This window comes from Aquarana catesbeiana, linkage group LG02 (genome assembly GCF_042186555.1).
Source record: "Aquarana catesbeiana isolate 2022-GZ linkage group LG02, ASM4218655v1, whole genome shotgun sequence".
In the NCBI taxonomy this organism is placed as follows: Eukaryota; Metazoa; Chordata; class Amphibia; order Anura; family Ranidae; genus Aquarana; species Aquarana catesbeiana.
Window position 1 is genome coordinate 155,110,319 of NC_133325.1, and position 26,984 is coordinate 155,137,302.

Consider the following 26,984-nt stretch of genomic DNA (forward strand, 5'->3'; position numbering starts at 1 on the left):
GACAACCCCAGTCAGCTCCACTTCTCTATTTACCTACGGTACATATGGTCCTGTGTCTGTCTGTAAAATAAAAGGTTGCGTGACTTTTGGTGCATCTTTGAGTCCAACTTTGATATGAATTTTTCCTTTCTGTGGCATTGAAGTCGTATCAAAGTATTAAGACAGCTCTAATAAGGAAACATTGAATTTCACATGTGACCCAACTTGGGGTCTCACAAGTCAGATGCTATGTCACATTAGCATGAACTGAGCCTTCATCGAAAAACATATCGGTAGGGAAATTAGCTTCTACCCAAAACTAGCATTACTGTATCTGTGTACTACTGGAGAAGGGAGATTGGATTGTAAGCTCCTTCAGGGGAGGAACTGATTAAACTGGTCTAATATTCTCTATGAATTATGGAAAATTGCTAGAAACATTTAAATTCTAGGTAAATGAATAATAATAAGAAGAAAAAGGAAAAGTCAACTACTGGGTTTTGTTGGCTTAAAGCTAAACTCGGGAAAAAGAAAAGTTCTACTTTGAAACTCCATTAATAGAATTTTATTGCTGCTGAACACTGAGCAGGGGCTTGTAATCTTGCTGCAGGCCACTTGTTATTACTCATATGGATATATTTGATCCATTCTTGGATCGTGTTTTGCAAGTTAAACATAAATATAAAAGAGCTCATATTTACATTAATAAAGGAGATGCTGAATCCATAGCAGTGTGCCATTTACAATAAACAGGCCAAGAGAACCCATAAAATGATATTAAACAATCCCATGCTGCAAACAAACTACAGGCTTGTCATCAAAGGATGGCTTATGGTTATTAATAACCATAAACCTTATATGTGCATTCAAATTAGTGAAAGCTGATCTGCGGCAAGTAACAAGAAGTATTTACCAAAAATCATATGGCCGCTGTACAAAGCTGTATCTATTGTAAAGGAGGATTACAGGCAGGACCAAAGGGTAGTAAATATGTATACTCAATCACATTACCTTTTTTGTTTTTTTATTTTTGAATGCACTGTTGTAGTAGCAACTGAAGCTTACTGATGATTTAACCCCATATCTCCATTACACAAGATATAGCTTAATTCACCATAAAACCTCTCCAACAGCAAAGTGCTGTAATGAGGAGCAAACAGCCAAGCTATCTTCAGCTCAGGAACTGCTGCAGCTCCAAAAATTCTCCAGTTGCACATAACCTGATAATATGTAAATGTATGAGTGATTTTACCTTGAACTCTTAAACACACAATCAGATTATGTAGATTGTTTTAAAGAGTAACTCCACTTTTGTTGAGAAAAAAAAACATTCCCCTCTGGGTGAGTTATGTTCATTGCATGGATTTTAACAAACTTTGTTGCCGATTCCTACCTATTTGTTAAGAATAGCTGTTTGTCTGTGTCCATGTGCTAAATCTGTATGGGAGAGGTTTGATAATTATCAATGAGCTGCTGCACCTGCAGGATTCTAGGAAAGTGCCAGAGGGCATTGCATTTACGGAAAGTTACAGCACTGCAGATTGAAAAGGAAAGGTACTGTATTTATTGGCGTATAACATGCACTTTTTCACCCTGAAAATAGGGTGCAAATAGTGTGTGCGTGTTATATGCCGATACTGCAATTTGGGCTGCCTAGGAGGGAATGGGGAGGGGGGCGGGACGAGCGCTGTCAGATTACATACAGCGAGAATCTCCTGTTTACTCAGCGGCCTCTGTAATAGGAAGTCCCGTCTCCTGGGCCGGCATTGGACCAGTGTTCTGTCTATCATAGAAGCCAGTCCAGGAGATGGGACTTTGTATTAAAGAGGCCTCTGAGTAAACAGGAGATTCTCGCTGTATGTAATCTGACGGCGCTCATTCCACCCCCCTCCCTGTCCCCTCCGAGGCAGCATTAATCTGAGGTGAGGCTACAGATGGGCATTGATCGGGCTGCATTGATGGGAAATTGTGAGGCTGCAGATGGCAATAATCAGGCTGCAGATGGCATTGATCAGGCTGCAGATGGCATTGATCAGGCTGCAGATGGCATTGATCAGGCTGCAGATGGGCAATGGTGAGGCTGCAGATGTGCAATGGTGAGGCTGCATTGATGGGCACTGACCCTTATTTTGCTTCAAAGTTTTTGCTTCAAAGTTTTTCTCCTGAAACTTCCCTCCTAAAATGAAGGTGTGTGTAATACGCATGTGCATGTTATATACCGATAAATACGGGTAATTTTTAATAACATTCTGCCCTCATGTCCCTTCTGTATTGAACTGTATTGTACTTGTGCTGTCCCCCCTCTACACAAACTGTTGGCGCTATATAAATCGTGTATAATAATAATAATTACAAAATGAATTATGTCGCAATTGTATACGCTATATTTTTTTTATGTGCTAATTTTTGTTAGCCTTTAATTACCTTTAACCCATCTAAGAGTATATAGAATGATGGGTCTAGAACATGAAAAGAAACAGAAGGCGCGTGGACCTAGGGCATTACCCTAAATAAACTGGTATTTATTGTATAAGGTAAGTATCATACTCACAAACATAGACTTGGTAAATGCATAAGAAATAAAACCAAGGAATTTCCAAGCTCAACTTACCAACCAGCCTGCGACCAACAGTTGGTCGCAGACTGGTTGGTAAGTTGAGCTTGGAAACTCCTTGGTTTTATTTGACATGCGTTTGCCCTTCCAGTGCTCCTTGCTGTGAAGACCAGTTATAGGTGGGGGCAGTGACCTTTTTTGACCTTTTTTTGTATTGGTAAAAGCATATTGTATTGGTAAAAGCATATCATAAAGTTCTTCCACATAGGTCCAGAAAAACTGTCCACATGACTTGGCACTGCTTCCGTGGAGGCATAAACTGGCTAACGCGTTTGCGAGAAATTCCTCTTCCTCAGAGCCTAACAGACATATCTATCTTGCCTGATTTTATACAGTGTACTGGGTTGATGGAACCAGCTCCAGGGGTGTGCCCTGCCTGTTATATGCTGATGGGTCTAATGTATAAGTTGCACAAATTGTAAGTCAGTGATTCACAGTTATGCGATTAGAGGAATATAAGTATAAGGGACAGCAGAAATAGCAAGCGTTTGATGGCTAGAAATGGTTCTCAGAATGTTGTGTGAGGCATTTTTTTTAATACAAATGCACGCCACACTTTTCACATATTTATTTGTAAAAAATGTGAAAAAAAAAAATTATTATTTTCCTTCCACTTCACAATTATGTGCCACTTAAAATCCCAATAAAATACATTTAGGTCTTTGGTTGTAAAATGACAAAATGTGGAAAAGTTCAAGGGGTATGAATACTTTTTCAAGGCACTGTATGTAAGGAGTATTAGTGGTCCCCTCTTTATTGGCAAACATATATGCTCCTAAATAGCTATACCAAATTCCTCATTAATTGCACACAGGAAAAAAAATCCCATAGCATATAGACATACAGTACATTAGACATTATCAATTTGTTATGATCTCTAAGCACTTTACTAGGTTTGTGTGTGTTTTATGTCCATGCAAAACAAGGGGCCTGTTCCATTGTTGAAAAAGCACATTTACCTGAGCTATTTATTAACCTGTGATCTGTCTGGGAAGCTATACTGGGAGTAATAAAGAACAGCGTACAACAGATATGAACTTATGTCTGCAATTTCTTTATAACTTCTGAGTGTTCAATGTGTTACATTTTTACCTTTCAGTTTACATTTCTTTCAATATATATATATACAGCTTTTGTTATTTACAATCACCTCTGTATTACTGTGCTATATAACAGTGAGTTCGATCATTAAGGACAGAACAGTCAAGGTTACAGCGGAGATAAAAAGAAAATGAATAGAGTTAAGTATTTTGAAGTGTCGTTTACCTTTGTTGAGTCTGTTCATCTGTCAGCCACTCGACTGCTACCCACAATCCTCACCTATGTGTGAGCTTGTTACTGTATGTCTATCTGGGAGCTGGTTCAAACCAACCTATGTCTTTCTGCTTTCTGCTGGTATATTTTCTTAAGCAGTTTGTGGTCTGACAGACACAGTTTGAACGTGAATGTACCTTTTTTTCTTTCTCATAGTAAGTGATCTTAGAGTTTTCTTTCTCAGTATTATTTCCATGATGAGTTTCGAAATTACCTTCTACTTGACCCTACGTCTATCTCCAATACATTAAAAAAGAGACTACCAAAGTGTAATCTTTTTTGTGAGATGAAATCATTTAATGATATGGGTTGCAATTGCAACATCTTCCTGTATAATATTATGCAAGTCTTTCAGGTTGATTTAGCATAATACAGAGAGAAGTGTTGTACCCTACCCCAAAACAACCAACTAACCCTTCAACTTTTAACAGTTTATTATTACTTGGACTTAGGAAAACTGGTGGCTGGTATATTTTTGTGGACAGCTACAGTTCTGTTTTTTTCAGCAAACTCATTCCTTAGTTAAAAAGACAGCCCACCGAAACAGATATTTCAGATATAGTTGGTGTCTGGTGGTCTGAATCAGTCACTGGATTCTCACAGTTATTAAAAGAGGGAGGTTGGTTGGATAGTCCAACACTGAGATCTTCCTACCATAATTCCTGATTATTTTTCTATCCAACTTGGACTTTTAGGTGTTTGTACCCACCTTTGTGTGTTTTAGCATGTTCTGTTGCATTATTCGTAATATAAAAAACATTTAAAACCCAACTGGAAGAGAGAGAACTCTTCTATTGACCACAGCAGATCCAGAAATAAGAGCAGAAATCTTGCATACAAGAGATGTAATAAACTGTCAGGTGGTTAAATGCCAGTCCATTTCTAGTACATTTTTGCTTATTGGGATTAAATGCCTGCTCCCAATAGTCCTTACAAAAATTCATATATTTACCCATCTTTACTTTGGTGAGATCTTTGCTACATAGCTTGCTCAGAGCTGAACAGCCTCTTCACAGTCTGGCCCAGGTCATCACACATGTACATTATGATTACCATTCATTCCTATAAAAGGTCTGTACTGGGATGGTCTTTCTATTGAAATGAATTGATATTGCAGCAGACAAGTGAAGATGGACCCAAACCTGACAGTGTCCTGCTTACATCTGGGCTTCTTGGCAAGATCTCTGCCCTTGTTCATTTGTGTATGAGGCCACCTAACTGTATTTAGAAAACAGATGCACCATTGGTAGATGTGTGCTGATATTGTTTATAAGAAAATGTATTAGAAGTAAGGACACGCTCCTGCAAGATCCCTCCTATGTCCAGGCACACCTTCCTAAGCTTATGGATGGAGGTGAGCATATTGATGGCATGACTGGCACCCAAGTGAACAATGTACTGAAATTAATCATTGCATGGGGAAAACGGGGTATAAGAACGCATAAGTCAAACCTATAAAGCATCTTTAATCAGCATTTGCTTTTAATAATTCATTATTTAAATTTTCCTTGGACGTTTAAAGTCAGCTTAACATTACTAACATTAATTTTGCAAAATAAACATTCACTTTGATAAGTGAAAACCCAATACTCATTTAGTAAACCAACTCTAGTGATATATCCCTTGGCAGGGTGGAAACAAGGCGCCGCATTGAGAGGGGAGTCATTCCCATGCCTCCCTGCCACTTTTGTCAGAGCGCTGCGGGGGTGGGGGACATGGGACACAGGCAGCAGAAAGAGAGGAGAGAAGGGGCAGTGGAGGTGGCATTTACTAGAGCTGATCGGCTGTATTTTCCTGCTGATAGCCAGTATTCAGAGGCTACAGGAGGAAAATACATCCGATCTCTTCTAGTAAATGCCACCCCCGCAGCCCCTACTCTCCTTTCTTTCTGCTGCCCATGTCCCGTGTCCCCCCCCCCCTGTAACAGGGAGTAGACAGGCAGGGAATCTTCTGCCACTGCCCTACTGACACCAACCTACTGACACGTCCACTACTGTACTGACACCATTCACTGCCCTACTGACACAAACCTACTGGCATTTCCACTGCTCTACTGACACCATCCACTGCTCTACTGACACCGACCACTGCTCTACTGACACCGACCACTGCTCTACTGATACTGTCCACTGCCCTACTGACACCAAACTCTGCCCTCCTAACACTGTCCACACACTATACACTGCCCAACTGACACAGTCCACTTTTAAAGTAAGCTAAGTTAATATTTTACAGTGACATCTGTTTTATTAATCTTAACATATTTCATGGGTACAAGAATGCTTTTGTTTTATTTAACCATGCCTCTTTAAGCCTCTACCACTGTTAACACAATTTGGCCACACCCACTTTTTCCCTGGAGCACTATGCCATAACTGTAGAAAGAGGTGGTTTCAAGCCTCACCCCCATGGTGGATTAGGAGGGGCACTGCAGGGAAGGAAGAAGAGTACACAGAAGCAGGCCTTATTAAAAACCCTCTTCTTGGTTTACTTCTATGCTTCTTCTATGCTGGCGGCGCCCCCCTAATTCGCTATGGAAGTGAAGTTTGACACTTCATTCAAACCTCACCTATGTGGTGATCATGTAAGTCTTCACGCTACATGTGCAGTGAGTTGCCATTACCAAAATGTTGAAATGACTAATATACTGTATATATATTATTACCATCCTGAGGCTTAATTATGTATTTATTACACTTGAACTTCTCTCTCTGGGCAGGGGACTAAGAGTATGTGGATGGAGAAATTCTCACTGGTGTGTGTGGGGGAGGGGGCGTCAAACTGAGTCTTTGTCCTGGGTGAAAGAATGTCTAGCTTGACCACTGTCCCTTGGATTAGAACGATGGCCAGGAAAGCCACTTCTAAAGGACAGGTCAGCTATAGCCATTTGCATATAGGTTTCCTTTAAAGTATTTGTCAGGGCAAATATAAAAAGAAAACATATCCACTACATGTATACATTTAAAAAATGTAGCTCTGGGAAGATGGCTACATCAACAGGAATTGAGCTCCCAGGAGCTGCCCCTGAAAGAATGTGTGAGAGCTGATTGAAGGAAACACCCAGAAGAGCTGTGTTCTGAATAGACAAACTCTGTGCTGAACTCTCCTCCTCAATACAAATGTATCTAATGTGTCGGGAACATTTCTCATAAGTAACTCATGCTGACAACAGAGGAGCAAAGCACCAGAGAGAAACAACACTTTAAGCTTTGGAGAGAGACAAGTAAACACTACAGATATACTTCCTGATGACCCCAGTTTATGGTGAAACATATATAAAAGCACGGACTTGTCACTTCCGGGTCCTGTATGTGACATCCATCTTTCCAGTACATCCAGAATGAGACGTGGATCGCACGCTGCCGCGATTTTGATATACCAACCCACACATGCTGTAGATACCTTAGTGCTGGACACAGCACAGTCACGTGTGAGTGCAGTCTTTGTTCATTTTTAAACCATTTTTAATAAAACTTAGTATTAAGTTCTTCTTTGTGTCCTTGGTGGAGTCTATTCTCTTATCCTCAGACTTTCTTGGAGGAGGTCTGATAGCGGAGAGATGTCTACCTTGGATCCATCTGGTCCATTCAAACAAAGCGCAATTTGACCTACTTCAAAATTTAGTCAAGCACCTTTAGTGAGTTGCCATCTACCTCATGACACTCATGGTGAAGCTTATATTTGAAGGAACATCAAACAAGAAGATTTTATATCTATGTTTATATGGTGTTGGAATTGTCACTTTGGACTTTATTAGTTTGCTTTTTTGCACATGGTATACTTATACCAATTCATATGATGTATTCGTTCATTATGCTTTATAGCGCTCATTTACCTATCAAGATGTGTTCTAGCGCATTGCTCATTTACTTATCAAGTTTACACTTTTTTAAAGGGGCAGCTGTCATTTATTATAAAACATCACATCAGGCACCACATTCAACCCACAATTTGTTTCACTACAGATATACTGTACGTTCTTTGTTCAGATTTCATGACTGAGGTTTACAACCACTTTGAGGCTCCATGCACACTAGCATTTTTTTTAAACTCCTAGAAGCTGTTATTAGCATTTTTTTCTGCTTCCAGAAGCTAAATAGTGTTATCCTGTGTGTCCATGCACACTACTTTAGGCTATTAGCATTTTTTTGAGCTTCAGTGTCTAGGAGCAGAAAAAAAAATGCTGAATGCTTCTAGATGCTACTAAAATGCTACTAACAGCTTTATTTTTTAGCTTTTTTTGTACTGCAAAAACGCTAATAAAATGCTAATGTTCCTAAAAGCTTCCAAATGCTTCTTAACCACTTTAAGACCGGGCCAATTTTTCAGACTTGTTGTTTACAAGTTAAAATTATTTTTTTCTACTAGAAAATTACTTAGAATCCCCAAACATTATATATTTTTTATTCTCTAACACCCTAGAGAATAAAATGGCGGTTTATTTTTGGGAAAAATACACTTTTTTGAAATAAAAAATAAGACAACAGTAAAGTTAGCTCAACTTTTTTTTTTTATACTGTGAAAGATGTTACGCTGGGTAAATTGATCTAACAATTGCGACGCTACCTCACACGTGCGGTTTGAACACTGTTTTCATATGCGGGCGCTACTCACGTATGCGTTCACTTCTGCACGTGTACTCGGCTGGACGGAGCGCTTTAAAATGTATTTATTTTGTATTATTTATTTTACTTTTTATTTTTTTATGTTTACACTGTTCTTTTAAAAAAATGGTATCACTTTTATTCCTATTACAAGGAATGTAAACATCTCTTGTAATAGAAAAAAAGCATGACAGGACCTCTTAAATATGAGATCTGGGATCTGACCTCAGGTCTCATATTTACACTAGAATGCAATAAAAAAAAAAAAAGCCATTTGAAAAAAAAAAAAAGTTTCCATTTAAGGCGTTTTGATGTCTCTTCTGCCCTGCAATTGTATGGAGCCGAGTGGGAGCCATCTTCCCCTCACTCAGCTCCATAGCTAACACGAAAGAGGACGCGATCGCCTCCACCACTGCCGACGGCTTATGGTAAGTGTCGGAGGGCACTCTCCCACCGCCGATAAAAGTGATCTTGCGGCGAATCCGCCGCTGAGACCACTTTTATCTGAAAGCGGACCGCCCGCCGAAGAAGTGGATACCGGGGTTATGGCAGATAGCTGCTGCCATAACAACAATATTCCACTTCAAAGTACCGCCAAATAATGACAGCAGGCAGTCCATAAGTGGTTAAAGCTACTAAAATGCTCCTAAAAGCTTGCACAAAAACGCTATTATCAGCATTTTTCATCCATCAATTTTTTCTAGCTTTTTTTGAGCTTATGAAAAATGCCAATGTGCATGGAGCCTGAGGGTCCATGCACACATTTCCATTAACCACTTGCCTACCAGGCACTTACACCCCCTTCCTGCCCAAGCCATTTTTCAGCTTTCAGCGCTGTCGCACTTTGAATGACAATTGCGCGGTCATGCTACACTGTACCCAAACAAATTTTTTATCATTTTCTTCACACAAATAGAGCTTTCTTTTGGTGGTATTTAATCACTGCTGGGTTTTTTATTTTTTACAAAAAAAAAAAAGACCAAAAATTTTGAAAAAAAAATGTTTTTTACTTTTTTTCTGTCAGTAAATTTTGTAACTAAGTAATTTTTCACCTTCACTGATGTGCACTGATGAGGCAGCACTGATGGGCACTGATAGGCTGAACTATTGGGCACTGATGAGGTGGCACTTATGGGCACTGATGAGGCGGCACTTATGGGCACTGATGAGGAGGCACTAATATGCCACACTTATGGGCACTGATAGGTGGCACTGATATGTGGCACTGATGAGCACTGATAGGCGGCACTGATGGGCACTGTTGGGTGGCACTGATGGCCACTAATAGGCGGCACTGGTGGGCACTGATAGGCGGCACTGGTGGGCACGGATAGGAGGCACGGATAGGCGCTGCGGATAGGCGGTACAGATGGGCACTGATGGGCATTGATGGGTGGCATTGATGGGCGACACTGATGGGCATTGATCGACAGCAGTGATGGACATTGATGGGCACTGACAGGTGGCACTGATTGCCAGCACTGACTGGCATCGCTAATGGGCACTGATTGGTGGCACTTGTGGGCAGTGGTGGGCACTGATTGCTGCCACTGGTGGGCACTGTATGCTGGCATTGGTGGGCAATGGAGGGCACTGTTTTGTGACACTGTATTTATTTATTGTAATCAGGGCACTGATGATCAGTGCCCTGATTACATCACTAGATGTCCCCCTGTAAGGAAATGCTGCTGATCGGCTCTCCTCTCCTCACACTTTGTCAGTGTGAGGCGAGGAGCGCCGATTACCAGCATCTCCTTGTTTACATGTGACCGGCTGTGATTGGACACAGTCGAACACATGGTTAAAGAGCCGCGGACGCGGCTCTTTACAGAGATTGGGGTCGCGCTTTGTCCTAGCAACACGGTGTGGCTGCAATCACCACGCTGCGCGCCCTAGCGGGCGCACGAGAGCAGCCATTCTGGGACGCCTTCATGTGACGGCGTCCCAGAACGAGAGCTGCACCGCCCCGCCGTCATCTGACGGCGGGGCGGGCAGCAAGCAGTTAAAAAAAACCCTAGTTTCCTTGGCAGAAAAAAAAAACGCTCATATTGAGTGTTTATGTACAGGAGTTTAGGAGAGTTTGGAAGCTTTTAGGATAGCTTAGGAGAATTTGGCATTTTTTTCTGCCAGAAAACTGTTCTCAAAAATGCAAACTAGAATTTTTTTTTTTTTTCTGCCTCTAAACGCTGAGCTTAAAATGTGCCTCCACACGTCCTAATGTGCATGGACACATACTGTAGGATAATATTGAGTTGCTTCTACAGGCAAAACTCAAAACTCCTGTAGAATCAGCGTTTTTTTTTTTCTTAAGCCAGTGTGCACGGACCCTAAGCTGTGCCTTGCTATGGGCACAAGGTAAAAATAATAGTAGTACATGCTTCAGAGGGGGAGAGGGTATGTGATGGGGGGGAGGGGGGGGGTAGTTTTTAGTAATGCCTGGAAATGCACTTTAAGTTAAAACAGCCAATTAGAATTTATCTTGTACAGATCTGCCATCTGAATAGTACGTTATACTGAATAAGGCAGATACAATTTTACTTAAAAAGCTAAGTGCATTATGAATGTTTAGTGATCCTTAGCAATTAATTTAACATTGACTTTTGTCTACAGGGAAAATTAAAAGGTTACATGAGGTTAATTCACATCACTTGCTCTTTGCACTATTCATTTCAATTTTCTATACGTCGGTCATACTTAATTCGTACTATATTGTCTTAGCTTCATGGCATCTGCAGATAATCAATAAAAGATTGGTACTTACTGAAACATAGAACGCTAATCCATAAACCTCAGTTTTCAGTTTTACAGGCTCTTCTTCACGCATATATGCCTGAAAAAAATAGATGGTATACATTATCTATCAAGTATCAAAAAAAAAACGTAGTATTATACACACAGTGGTTGTTATACAAAGTATATACCTAGTGATAAAGGTATGAGTGCAATTGCACACATGCTGTAAATGACAATTTTGACAACTATGTCATTTGCCCACAAAAACAAAAGTTAAAGATTGTTTATTTAGTAAATCAACCACAACATGTCTTAAAATGATCTACACAATTATCACCCTCTACACATTACAGAACCATGATAACTTTATAATTCATTACTGGAAAAAAACTGAATTCCTAAAATAGCCACTTAACATACAATAACCCGATTCTAATTTTGTGACATCTACAGCACTTTTTGTGTTATATAATGGTGCTTTATAATATGAAACTCCAACTTTGCTAAAAGAAAAATTCCCCCTAAGTTAACTGTGTATATATGCAAACCACAGCAGTGGAGTTGTTTTACTGTTTCAGAATAAGTTCCATGTAAGATGTTCTGCATTAATTCACACGCTCAGTTGTTTTTTAGACCTATCATACTTCCTGTGATGAGCACTACCTCATGGTAATAAGTCTTTGGAGGAGTAGCGTTGTCACTCTAGTATAAGATGAGTGTTAGGACTACAGAACACCTCCTACCAGTGGCGGCTGATGGGTTTTTTCTTTATGGGTGGGGGGACAGGTCAAACAACCCCCCCCCCGATTTCAATACAGTTCTGTTTTCTGCAGCTGGACTCGCTGCACCTCCCCACACACGCAATAAACACATCTCTTGTTTCCACCAGGTTGGAAGAGCACAATTGTCTAAAATAATATATGTACGCTGAAGCATTGCCAGTCTAGTACCCTTCGCTGGAAAGTCTTAAGCGCAATCATTTGGGCTATTTGGCATACATGATATAAGTACTGTATATGTTTATACTATTAATCCTGAAACTTTTATTAATAATTTTTTATTTTTTATTAATTGCATTGGGGGAAGGACTCTTACCCATGAATTTCATAACATTTAAGCTTATGGTGAGTTTTCTCGATCCTGAGGACATCTAAAATGCCAGAATGTTAAAACTGAGGCTCCATTTCATGGTTTAACCACTTCAATAAAGGGCACTTTCCCCCCTTCCTGCCCACTACAATTTTCAGCTTTCAGCGCTGTCGCACTTTGAATGACAATTGCACGGTCATGCAACACTGTACATAAACTTAATTTTTAAAAATTTTCTTCCCAAAAATAGAGCTTTCTTTTGGTGGTATTTGATCACCACTGGGGTTTTTATTTTATGCTAAACAAACTAAAAAAGTTTAAATTTATGAAAAAATGGGATTCCCCACAGTCCATTACCAGTCCCTTCGGGTCTGGTATGAATATTAAGGGGAACCCCGAACCAAAATTTTAAAAAAATTAAATTGAATTTTATAAAAATAAAAAAAAAAAAAATGCATGGGGGTCCCCCCAAATTCCATTGGTTCCCCTTAATATTCATACTAGCCCCAAAGGGACTGGTAATGGACTGAGGGGGAATCCCATGCTGTTTTTTTTCAATGACTTTTTCTGTATTGCCGAGACCCGACAATTCATTATAGCCGCGAGTAGTTTTAAATTACTTTTTTTCCTTTAGAAATGTCATTTTGCTCTCAAACTGTTCTAAACACGGGAAACATGCGCCACTTTACAGGCATACTATAGATATATACTATAGACACCCCCCAGGTATGAAATTTAAAGAAATATTTCACTTTTATAGTTTCACTTTAAGCATTATTAAAATCACTGCTCCCGAAAAAACGTCTGTTTTTAAAACTTTTTTTGCATTGATACATGTCTCCTGGGGCAGGACCCAGGTCCCCAAACACTTTTTATGACAACACCATGCATATTAACCTTTAAAATGAGCACTTTTGATTTCTCCCATAGACCTTTAAAGGTCGTTCCGTGGCTTTCGAATTTGCCGCAAACACCCCAAATTGTTCGTTATTCGGCGAACGGGCAAACAGCCAGTGTTCGAGTCGAACTCATGTTCGACCCGAACATAAAGCTTATCCCTAATGGGCACTAATGAGGAGGCACTAATATGTAGAATTGATGGGCACTGATAGGCAGCACTGATATGCAGCACTGATGGGCACTGATAGGCGGCACTGATATGCACTGATAGGCGCTGACGGGTGGCACAGAAAGGTGGCACTGATTGGCACTGACAGGCGGCACTGGTTGGCACTGACAGGCGGCACTGATGGGCACTGACAGGCGGCACTGATGGGCACTAATAGATGGCACTGATGGGCACTAATAGATGGCACTGATAGGCAGCACTGATGATGAGGTACTGATTGGCATCTGACATGGGCACTGATTGGCATCTGACATGGGCACTTTGGCGTTACTGAGGGGCACTTTGATGGGCACTTTGGTGAGCACCTACTGGCACTTTGGTGGGCACTGACTGGCAGCTGATGGGCACTTATTGGCAGCTGTGGTGGCACCTCTGATAGGGGCTGAGCTGATAATCAATGCACTGATTATAAGCTGAGACCCCCCTCTGACAGGAGAGCTGCCGATTGAATCTCCCTGTCAGCGTGAACAGAGGAAAGCCTTTTACCAGCACTTCCTGGTTACACACTTGGTCACAGCTGATCACGTGCTAAAGAGTCTATGTCAGAGGCTCTTTGCCTAGATCAGAGATGTGGTGTGTCAGCGTGACCCCCTGCGATCGTGCACCCCACGGGCGTGCGATCGCAGCTTATCCTGTTGGATGTCATATGATGCCCAGTCATACAGAACCACCTCCCAGCCGCCATTCTGCTATAGGCCGGGGGGGAAGTGGTTAAACTTATGTTTGGTACTGGTATTCAATAAGTACAAGCTTAAGTAAATGTTTTGCTTAGTTGGGTACAATTTGCTGATACATAGTAAAATTCCTTGATGTCTCCAGGTACAAATGGCCGGGTCACCATTTTGTGGGGCACCATACAGCCTGACTGACAGGGTCCCTCTATACAGCCTGCATGACAGGACTGGCCCATCCCACGGGGTTACCAACTGTCAGTAAATTTACAAATAGTTTGTAAAATCCAAACTTTTTTGCAAAAATTATGGATTTTACAAACTTCGTAAATTGGCTGACAGTTGGCAACCCTGACACCCCCCCCCCCCAACTCACACAGAAAGGGACTTTAAATACCTTATTTTGCACACACCAGCCGCATCTAGCAGCAATTAAATAAAAGCTCCCTGGACCCCATGAGTTCAGGAACAGGGGCCAGGAATAGAGAGGGGACTGTTGTCAGCTCCCGACAATTAAAGTTCCGGCCTGCCCCAGTGGATTGATCAGTGGTGGCTGGTGGGCTTTTCTTTTGGGGAGGGCGACACTGACACCGCCTCCTCCCCCCGGATGGCCCACGGAGCAGCAGTGACACCTTCCCCCACCCCAGGAGGCCGGTGGCGCGACACTGACACCAAACCCCCCCAGGAGGCCGGAGAAGCGGCACTGACAACCCCCCGGGCGGCCGGCGGTCCTCTCCTCCTCTCCCAGGTTGCGGGCAGTGGCTTCGGTGTCCGCTCCTCCCGCGGCTTCCTCCACTGTGTGTCTCCTCTCTGTTCCTCCTAAGCGCTAGGCATCCAATAGGATTGCCTGATGCTTTGGTCAATTGGGAAACAGGTCTCACCACCTGTCTCCTGATTTACGGGGAGGAACTTTAGAGTGAAAATAGCAAAAATGAATTCACTATCCTCACACAACTGGGTGGGATCGGGGCGCAGTGCTCTGTGCCCCAAGCCCATCCTTTTTTTAAGCCTATTGGAGCCTCTGGCTCTAATCAGGTGCTTCAAACCCCCTCCATTTGAATCCATAGTCCGGCATCCTGATATGTAGATCAGGGGGCCGGACGCATGGATGGAGGGGGGGGGCAGCCACTGCCTCTTACTCTCCTCATTTCCATGATATATTGGGAAGGTGTTCTGTAGTTCACAGAGAACTGATAACACTGTTAGCTGATAAGAGTTCAGTGCCAGAGAGCACAGAGCGTTATTTGTTCATTAGATTTCTGGCAGGATCAACAGGTTTTTTTTTTCATTTACTAAACAGACATGACAAAATATTTTCAATGACATATGTAACAGACCAAAAGGCAGCATATAAGAAAAATTATTAGGTTGTGCATACACTTCTATGCAAAGAAAGTCACATTTTATTGCTCTAGGGCAGGCCCTTCAATTTAGTTTCAATTTAATTTCTAAATAGTTACTGCTCTGGATCCTAGTTCACATCTAAAGGCCATACCTTATTCAACTGTCAGCCTGTAACTTGACCTCAGACTCTATACAGAGTTCTATGAGAGAGGAAGTGAGACAGAGGTGTAGGGGGATGAGAATTCTGAGAAATGATGACTACAACCTGTCCGTTGCAATGATACCAATGGCAGCAGAAATATATGGAGAAGTATTTTAGTAGTGATAAGTTACAAATAGCTTGTATGTTTTATCCTTTTTTTTTTTATCACAGCCAGAAGATAAATGACAAATGCACTTGTGCAGCAGGAAAGCTTGTCAACAGATTAACAATTAGCCTACAGTTTTCTATTAAAGATAATGGAGTGTGGGTTACACATACATTGAGACAAGCTGCAGGAGTGAGTAAATTATAAAGGGTATTTGGATGCACATTTGGCTCAAGGTCATGGAGAAATGATTTTTGTTTGTAATGAAAATGAGATATGCAGATACCTTCTGTTTTAACAAGGCTCTGATGTTCTTCTCTCTCCTTAACTGGAGGCTTTTTGGTTCCTTTTAAGCCCACCTTACCATAACCTGTCTGATTATATTACGGTATCTTGTTGGTCCAAAAGCTCTACTTTATAGAAACCATAGTTTCCATACACTGGATGGCCAACTTGTCCTTACTAGGGTAAATGGCTATTAGGGATGAGCACAGGTTTGGTCAGAACTTGAGTTCAGACTGAACCCAGAAGGAAGCTGCCACTCAACTCAAGTTTGGACCAAACCCATGCTTCTGCCTAACAATTACCTGAAAAGACCTGAGTTTTTAAGGCAAACTGCAAATAAGCTATGTCCCCTTGAAAGCTGTTGCAATAAACAAAATGAAGTCAGAAAATATAAAAACCAATATAAAATATATTAGCACATGAAATCAATCACTGGTGCGCAGTCATGTTGGAACAGGAAGGGGCCATTCCCAAACTGTTCCCACAAAGTTGGGAGCATGAAATTGTCCAAAATGTCTTGGTATGCTGACACCTTAAGAGTTCCTTTCACTGGAACTAAGGGGCCATACCCAACACCTGAAAAACAACCCCACACCATAATCCCCCTTCACCAAATGATTTAGACCAGTGCACAAATCAATTTCTATAAAGACATGGATGAGTGAGTTTGGGGTGGAGAAACTTGACTGGCCTGCACCTCAACCCAATAGAACACCTTTGGGATGAATTAGAGCAGAGACTGCGAGCCAGGCCTTCTTGTCCAACATCAGTGCCTGACCTCACAAATGCGCTTCTGGAAGAATGGTCAAACATTCCCATAGACACACTCCTAAACCTTGTGGACAGCCTTCCTAGAAGAGTTGAAGCTGTTATAGCTGCAAAGGGTCAGCCAGCTCAATAATGCTCAGCTGTTCTATGGCCAAGTGTGTGTTATTCCCTCATTATCACATTTACAAGGAGCAGATAAAAGGTGTAGAGTTAATTTCAAGTGTGCTATTTGCATTTGGAATCTATTGCTGTCAACTCTCAATATGAGATCCAAAGAGCTGTCACTATCAGTGAAGCAAGCCATCATTAGGCTGAAAAAACAAAACAAACCCATCAGAGAGATAGCAAAAACATTAGGTGTGGCCAAATCAACTGTTTGGAACATCCTTAAAAAGAAAGAACGCACCGGTGAGCTCAGCAACACCAGAAGACCCGGAAGACCACGGAAAACAACTGTGGAGGATAACCAAAGAATTCTTTCCCTGGTGAAGAAAACACCCTTCACAACAGTTGTCCAGATCAAGAACACTCTCCAGGAGGTAGGTGTATGTGTGTCAAAGTCGACAATCAAGAGAAGACTTCACCAGAGTGAATACAGAGGGTTCACCACAAGATGTAAACCATTGGTGAGCCTCAAAAACAGGAAGGCCAGATTAGAGTTTGCCAAACAACATCTAAAAAAGCTTTCACAGTTCTGGAACAACATCCTATGGACAGATGAGACCAAGATCAACTTGTACCAGAGTGATGGGAAGAGAAAAGTATGGAGAAGGAAAGGAACTGCTCATGATCCAAAGCATACCACCTCATCAGTGAAGCATGGTGGTGGTAGTGTCATGGCGTGGGCATGTATGGCTGCCAATGGAACTGGTTCTCTTGTATTTACTGATGATCTTACTGCTGACAAAAGCAGCAGGATGAATTCTGAAGTGTTTCAGGCTATATTATCTGCTCATATTTAGCAAAATGCTTCAGAACTCATTGGACGGCGCTTCACAGTGCAGTTGAACAATGACCCGAAGCATACTGCGAAAGCAACCAAAGAGCTTTTTAAGGGAAAGAAGTGGAATGTTATGCAATGGCCAAGTCAATCACCTGACCTGAATCCGATTGAGCATGCATTTATTTCATTTGCTGAAGACAAAACTGAAGGAAAATGCCCCAAGAACAAGCAGGAACTGAAGACAGTTGCAGTAGAGGCCTGGCAGAGCATCACCAGGGATGAAACCCAACGTCTGGTGATGTCTATGCGTTCCAGACTTCAGGCTGTAATTGACTGTAAAGGATTTGCAACCAAGTATTAAAAAGTGAAAGTTTCATGGATGATTGTCAATCTGTCCCATTACTTTTGGTCCCTTAAAAAGTGGGAGGCACATATACAAACTGTTGTAATTCCTACACTGTTCACCTGATTTGGATGTAAATACCCTCAAATTAAAGCTAAAAGTCTGCAGTTAAAGCACATCTTGTTAGTTTCATTTCAAATCCATTGTGGTGTTGTATAGAGCCAAAAAGATTAGATTGTGTCGATGTCCCAATATTTATGGACCTGACTGTATAGAGGAAGGTGTCCCAATACTTTTGGTAATATAGTGTATCTGGGAATCCAACAGAAAGTAAGCCAAATGTTTGTAATGGTCTCATGCAAGGGTCGAAACACAAAACTATTCTAAGAAAATCTCTTTACTGGAGTCTAATGCCCCGTACACACAATGAGATTTTCCGACAACAAATGTTGGCTGTGAGCTTGTTGGCGGAAAGTCCGACCGTGTGTATGCTCCATCGAACATTTACATAGTTACATAGTTACATAGTAGGTGAGGTTGAAAAAAGACACAAGTCCATCAAGTCCAACCTATGTGTGTGATTATGTGTCAGTATTACATTATATATCCCTGTATGTTGCAGTCATTCAGGTGCTTATCTAATAGTTTCTTGAAGCTAGCAATGCTCCCCGCTGAGACCACCGCCTGTGGAAGGGAATTCCACATCCTTGCCACTCTTACAGTAAAGAACCGGACTTTTCTCCAACAAATGTTGGCTAGCAGATTCTCAAATTTTCCGCCAACAAAACGTTGTTGTCAGACTTTCCGATCATGTGTACACAAGTCCGTCGCACAAAAGTTCACGCATGCTCGGAATCAAGTACGAGCCGGAAGCGCTCGGTCTTGTTAAACTGTAATGGAGATATCACGTACGTCTTGTATGTCACTACGTTCGTAATTGTTGGCCAACATTTGTGTGACCGTGTGTATTCAAGACAAGTAGGAGCCAACATCCTTCGAACAAAAATCCACGTTTTTTTTGTTGGAAAATCCGACCCTGTGTACGTGGCATAAGAGATTTTAGAGATTGGGTGTTGAAGCTGCATCAGCTGAGTACCCACCCAAAACTGAAATCATTTTTGACTGCGGTTCACTTGCAATTTAATTTGGATTGTATTTAGCTATTAATTAAAAACGAGGCCCCTATTTAGGTACAGTCTGAGTGATTGAAGTGTTGCTGTCACAAAGGCAAATCAATACAAAGAAAATACATAAATTAAAAGAACATTTCCAAAGTCTATAACACTGTTAAAGTACACTTTTATTTTTTTAACACAATCATTTCCTTTTTTCATAGAAGCTAGCTATATACTTTTAAATGCCAGACCAACCTTGAGGACGTTTGCTTTTGTGGTTATAAGTGCAAAGTGACTTAGTATGCATAATATTCAAGCTATCTAAAATATTTTTTCTACATAATACCAGGCATAGTATTACCAAACCAGTGTTAAGAAGTCTGTGTATCTACAGCCAGAACTCTTTTTCTTAGTTTAGGATAAAGGAAAGAATTAGAACCCCTTTTAGGTTTTTACTGCTATCTTGGGCTCTGTAAAATAGATTTCCCCTCACTTACTAGTGATAATGGTTTCACCAGACAGGAAATGAGGAAAAATCTGCAACAGAGACACAGATTGCAATAAAAATTTGACAGAGGTTCTAGCCATCTCTAGTCTACTCTCTGCCAGTATTGCTGTTGGACTATATTAAAATAATAATCATAATTTAAAAAAAACAGCCTGGTTAGTTAAATTAGTGAACATAAAATATTTCCATGAGCTGAACTCTGGGATAAGCAAACATTAAGGTTGATTTGCTAAAACTGGAGAGTGCAAAATCTGGTGAAGCTCTGCATAAAAATTAATCAGCTTTCAGGTTGGTTTTTTTGGCAAAGCTAAAGAGTCGGTTCACACATGGGCGGCACGACTTGCAGGTCGCCTCAGCGAGGCGACCTGCAAACGACTGCCGGGGCGACTTGCGAGACGACTTCTGCATAGAAGTCTATGCAAGTCGCCCCAAGTCGCCCCCAAAGTAATACAGGAACCTTTTTCTAAGTCGGAGCGACTTGCGTCGCTCCAATTAGAACGGTTCCATAGCACAGAACGGGAGGCGACTTGTCAGGCGACTAGGTCGCCTGACAAGTCGCCCCAGTGTGAACCGAGCCTAACTGAATAAGCTGAAGTTAGAAGCTGATTGGCTACAATGCACAGGTGCACCAAATTTTGAACTCTCCCATTTTAATGAATCAACCCCAATGTCTAAATATATGCGCTATGTGTATTATTACATGCATCTTGTTTTGTGTATTTGTTCCAGATCTGTGTAGTAATCCAGTATGAACCTTTGTGCAGGAGCTTCCTTCAGTAATGACCAGTAACTGCTGCTCTCTCCTTGTGCAGGGAAACTGGTCTTGTCTTCGCCCCTCCTGTAGTTTTCTGCAGGCAGCCTGTAGTGGGTGGGGTCTGCTGGGCCCCTCCCACAGTTCTCTGCACAGGCAATGTATAGTACAGTTATGATATCACTATATTTACAATTTAAAAAATAGTATTGCAAAGACATTTGGTGCACACACAATAGCTATCTCTATAGGGGGAGGGACCCTGATTTAATAAACAGACCCTGCATTTTATTTCAAGTAAAAAATGTAGCGAGAATCTGTTTTAAATTCAAATTATAAATTGTGCCCCTTGAGTATATACAATCATAAACATTATAAATAAAAGAAAGGTCTGTAACACACCTTCATCCCTAATAATACAATAGGAACATGGATGTCGCCCTTGGAACGTTGAATGAGGTGTGCACAATTGGCCAATAAAATTAACAAATGTAAATACAGTAAAGTATTTATTACAGAAATAGTCACACAAAAAAGTAACATACAAAAGGCAAAGCCGATACAATATTGCACATAGTTAAAGATTGCATTGCATTTAAAGTACATGAGTATACATGACATCTATAATACCCGACGCGTTTTGCGAGATGTGTCTCGCTCTTCAGGGGTGGATGCCTGTGGAATATATCTGGAAATGAATAATCAAAAAGTAATGTAAGACATGAATAAATGATGGATAAATGGTAAGAGGGGCCTCACAGAAAAAAAAAGACCCCATACTCACCAATCGGCAAGGCCTAGGTGCCTGTGGCTATGTTCACCAAGGATGGCAGCAATATATGCTTGGGAAGGGAGCTGAGGAAGCGGTGCCAACCAAAAAACCCCGACCAAAGAACAATGGGAAGGCGGACAAGGCATGGGTAGAAATGAGTGACCTTGGAGTTACTAAATAAATGACCAAAATGCAGCCAGCTAGCAGCGGATGACGCAGTGATGTACGGGTACGTTGTTTTGCACACCCGTGCCACTTTGCCAACGTATATCGACGTGAGTCAGTTGGCAAAGTTGGAAAATATAGGGCGGGTCTTAAACAGGAAGGGGTGTGGCCTTGACAGGAAGGGGTGGGTCATATTTAAATTAGGGGACGCATGAGTTTAGTCAGGCCTAGGGCAGCACAAAAGCTAAATACACCACTGCAGGAGGACCTACTGAAAATATTCCTATATTTATGATTGTATACACTCGAGGGGCACAATTTATGAGTTGAATTTAAAACAGGTTCTCAATACATTTTTGCTGCAACAAAGTCCCATGGGAGATATCTTTTGTCTAGTGTATTAGGGGTGGAGCAGCCTTCTTCCCATCATATACCGTAATTGCTACTCTCTGCTTTCATAGTTCTACTTTAAGCACAAATTTCTGCTAAATTTATGGAGAGGACTAAGAGGATATAACTATGCCAGTGGTGTAGCAGAAAACATATAACACAGTGATGAAGGTATGTAGTCCAGGCATTGAGCAAAGGAAGGATTGGGAGCAGGAACAAATAAATCCATCTGTTTATTTTTCTCATCAGCAATGAACAGAAATAAAATTAAGATTCCTTAATACAGTGGAACCTCGGTTTGCGAGTAACGCGGTTAACGAGCGTTTCGCAAACCGAGCACTGTATTTCTAAAATTCCTAACTTGGTTTGCGAGTGTTGTCTCGCAGAACGAGCAGGATTCAGGCCAAAAGCAGTGTGCAGTGCCGCTTTTGGCCTGAGGTAGGGGGCGCCGGAGCCGAGCAGAGCCGAAAGTCGCCGGTCGGCGCCGTTCGGAAATGCACGGAAAGGCCCGAGGACAGTTCGGCTGACCTCAGCAAACCTCGGAAAGGCGCGTTAATGGAGTCTTTCCGAGGTTTGATGAGGTCCGCCGAAGTGTCCCTCGGGCCTTTTCGGCCGTTTCCGAGGCTCTCCGGCGCCCCCCGCCTCTGGCCGTATGCGGTATTGCATCCCAATTAAGTCAATGCGGAACTAATTATTTTCGTTTCCATTGACTTCAATGGGAAAACTCGCTTTGATATGCGAGTACATTGGATTACGAGCATAGTCCTGGAACGGATTATGCTCGTAATCCGAGGTTCCACTGTATGTATAACTGACACAAGCAAAGGATTGCAGGAGCGTCCCACTACCTACCTGACTGGTATAGGTGACCATGTCAGTGTCCCAGTGACCCCATGCTATATAATCTAGTCATCTACTGTATAAACATTAACACCTGCCTCCTATATAGATTACCAGTAGCTGATATCTATGGTAAGTCACTATTATATATAGCAGCTCCTCTGTCAAAGACAAATAAATAAGAAGATTTCCTAATATTTAACTGCCATATGAATCATTGCAAGCTCGAAAGCCATCAGGGGTTTCTAGTATATATATTAGATTGTGATCACAAAAAGGTTTGCAGGAAAGTCATACTACCCACCTCCTAAGTGTAACTGACCATCTCAGTCTCCCTTGCATCTGCACCACCCCTACTACCCAGATTGGAAGCCCTGTGGCAGCTAGGTAGTTGTCCTGCAGTTTCCACTCAACTGGTGTGGTTTTCTTTTCAGCCTGGGTGCTTACAGCCTGCCTGGCTCCCTTCACGTGTCTCCACTGCACCTCTCCAGACATGGGGTCTCCTCACACAGTGGAGAGCTCCTCCCCCTTCACTCTACTGGTCCACGCCCCCGTCAACTTTCTCCTCAAGATAACATCCAGACATGGCACCTGTCTCTCTGTAGTTGAGAACTCAGGTGAGAGGTCTGCTGGGATGATAGGACAGTCAAAACTAGAAGCAGCGTGCCCCCCCCCGGTTGCGGAATGTCAGCCGCCTGCACAACTCATTGGTTTGGGTCCGCTGCCTGGGCCCCTTGGGACGCCGGGCTCACTACATAGGTATGCCCTGCCGTTATGATAATAATGCGGCCGCTTTTTGGGGGTGCCAGTCTACGGTTGCCACCTCATCCCTTTAAACCCAAACATATATTAATTACACAGGTTCTGTGGCTGATTAAGGTGGTAATTATACTCACTTAGTGTATTATCTGCATTAAATTAGCCTCAGAACCTGTGTAATTAATATGTGTTCGTGTTTAAAGAGATGAGGTGGAAACCCTACGCCAGATCGATTTGGCCAAGACAAGCTGGCGGGGGCTCTTTTCGTGCCGCCCCCCTGTCAAGTGCCACCCTAGGCCTGGGCCTGGGCCTTGTCGGCCTAGGACAAGATACAGCATTCAGAGATTGGAAAGAGGGAGGGCATTTTACTGCCAAAATTATAATGCAAAAAGCACTGATGATAAAAAAAATAAATATAAAAAATAAAAAACACACTGCATGCAAGAAACAATTTTTGCATTCATTGACACAACCTATACAGGTCAGCATAAAAAACGGGATGCACACAATTTAAGTAAACACATTGATGCATTTTTATAAAATGTAGTCATGTTTTTAGCAACCACCTTTTGCAATCATAGATATAGGATAGGTTTTTTGCAAATAAATAAGGCCAATGTCTATCCTGGTGGAAAAATCTATATAGTCAGATTAGGCCTAGAAGGATATGTGTAGAGGAAGGAAGGGCAAAGTGCTCTTGATCCAAGAGAGTGATTCTTCCAGACAAGAGAGAGAGGAGAGCTATGCCATAAGCAGTGGCCTTGAATGCACTATGTGCAGTACATGCCTCCAGGTCTGACCTTCACATGTGTTTGTTGTAGATCAGACAACAAACAGTCCCAGCATTCAGCAAAATCTCACCCTTATCTGTCATACTTGAGCAGCATGGCTCAACTGATAATTCTGAAAATAAAAGAAAGATTGTGGGTGGCAAAAGTTTAACTTGGTTGGACTTTATATCCTATTTTGCTGAATGTGGTATCAAAGGGCAGTCTTAAGTAAACCATCTGAGCAACTGTCATCTAAGAAAATGTCATAATACCATTCAAAGTGAAGCAGAATACCTCCAGCTGGATAATGCACCATGTCACAAAGCTCAAATCATCTCAAACTGGTTTCTTGAACATGACAATGAGTTCACTGTTCTCCAATGGCCTCCACAGTCACTAGATCTCAATCCAATAGAGGACCTTTTAGATGTGATGGAACTGGAGATTCGCATCATGGATGTGCAGCCAACAAATCAGCAGCAACTGCGTGATGCTATTTTGTCACTATGGACCAAAATCTCTGAGGAATGTTTCCAACATCTTGTTGGATCTATTCCATGTAGAATTAAGGCAGTCCTGAAGGCAAAAATGGGTCCAATCCGGTGCTAGCAAGGTGTACCTAATAAAGTGGCCGATGAGTGTATAAACCTTTTATATAGCAATTTCAGGATGCAAGTGAAACTAATCAGGGAACTGCTAAAGCTACTAGGAAACACTGTATTTGTACCTAACCTAAAAGTCCCTTCCTTTTACTAATTTCTCTATAATCCACCACAGCCGTATTTCACAAAATTCCTCACACGTGGAAGGTTAATCCTGCTTCTTGTGCCAAGCAACTTCCTTTCTCCCTGTTTGAAGTATTAAAAATCATATTCAAATGATCAAGATAGTTATTGGAGGCTGGGAGAAACACTTTGATACACAGAGCTTCACGTGTTTTAGAGACACCAATTGGGATGAGCAAAACTGAGAGCTATGATTTACCAAAATTTTGTTGAAATATGGGAACGTTTTGAGAAATTTATGTTGGTAAAAAATGCAAAACATATTGCTGGGAAGTGGCAGAGATGGGCTTTAATAAACAGCCTCTGCCATCCTAATATTGGGTTTATGTGCCCTTTTCACTAATCGAGCTGGTGATTTGGTCATAGGAACTTGTCAGTCAGTGCCATCTATACAGCAGAGAAATAATGAAAAACACACTGTGAATTAGATATAATCATTTAGAAGGCATGGAAGTGCTATGTACGATGCTGTACAACAACAAAATATTAAAACCAGACTTTGACTCTGAATGACCAAGGAGGATTGAGGCCCACCACAGATGGGAAATCTATGGCTTAACTAAGCAGCTGAAGAAACCAAGCGATCAACAGAAAAATAAATAGAACATGTATGAAGTTTAAAGGAATGTTTTTATAACATCTTTCTATTGTTTTTGGTGTGGTCTTTTTAAGCAAATGTAAAATGTGGAATAAAAACCCATTTGCAGGCCAGATGCACTAAAGACTTTTCAGCCAAGGAAAACAGGGTGATATCATTGAAATTATGAATGGGTGCAATTTTCTCAGACATATTGCACTGAACTCTATATGATCTAGGCCAACTTTTCTCAACCTTTTTAACGCAGAGGAACCCTTAAAAAAATGTTCACGTAACTCAGCATTTCTAGACGTATTTTCAGGCATTTGTGTTATGCTTATTACTGCATATTTGCACATATGCGCATTCACGTGTACAGTGCATTCCTTAGGCAAAATCTATTGAATATTCAAAATCTATTGAATATTCAAAATATTTATGTTCATATGCACATATTTGCGTGCATTTGTCCCCATTTGTGCATTTTTTTAATGAATACACAGCGCTTGTTTATGCGCCTCTGTATACAGGCACATTGTAAACAATGCATTTAAGATGAGTAAAAAAATCAAAACACCATATTGAGGTTTTTTTTAAGCTGTAGTGTGCAGAAGGTCTAAGGCTCGGTTCACACAGGGGCAACACGATTTCAGCGCGACTTTGTACGGCGACTTCAACGAGGCTTCAACGCGACTTCAGCGCGACTTCAGCGCGACTTTAAGCAAATTACAACGCGACTTCAAGTCGCCTCCAGGACAGGCGACTTTGGCTGTGGCCAATCACAGGATAATCAGCTCTCTGGGAGGGAGGGGTTTGCCTGGGCAAACTAAATTTTTTCCCTGCAAAGTCGCTTGACTGTAGAGAGAGATCCGACTTGGAGGCGACTTCCATTGATTTCTATGGTACAGGTCGCCTACCAAGTCGGATCCAAGTAGTACAGGGAGTACGCTCTGAAGTCGGAGCGACTTCAGTAGTGTCTATTAAGACGCTCCCATTCACTGTAATGTGAATCTCTTTCTGGGGCGACTTGGGGCGACTTGAGGGCTTACAGGTCGGATCCCAAGTCGTCCTAGTGTGAACCGAGCCTTACACTCCTCCTGTTCTATGAGTTACGTTATTTTCAGTAATGATAATGAACTTAAACAAATTAAATGTTAAATCAAAAATGGCCAAAATAAAAAATTTGACCTCTTAACCCTTTCACACCGACCGTACGCAAATATGCGTTTTTGGCTTGAAGGGGTTGTACCGGGGTGATGCCTGCAGCCGCAGGCATCACCCCGGTACTGTTTTTTAGAGCCAGTGGTTGGCTTTCTTGGGATAACAACTGATACGGCTAAAAGCAGCTTGGTTGTTATCCTAAGGAGCAGAAGGGGATATCCCTCCCCTCCCGCCGCCTTCCGCGACTCTCCCAGGCTCTCCCGTCCC

The 26,984-nt window shown here is 41.7% G+C and overlaps 1 protein-coding gene across 2 annotated transcripts in view; it reads right to left on the reverse strand.

Annotated features, from left to right (window-relative positions):
• Positions 1–26,984, reverse strand: part of HDAC7 (histone deacetylase 7) — a 466,455-nt gene that overhangs the window by 269,652 nt on the left and 169,819 nt on the right. For both annotated transcript variants that reach the window (XM_073613657.1, XM_073613659.1), the window contains exon 3: positions 11,273–11,341. In XM_073613657.1, coding sequence (XP_073469758.1) covers position 11,273 — 1 coding nt within the window. In that variant the 5' untranslated portion in view covers positions 11,274–11,341. The remainder of the gene's footprint in view (positions 1–11,272; positions 11,342–26,984) is intronic.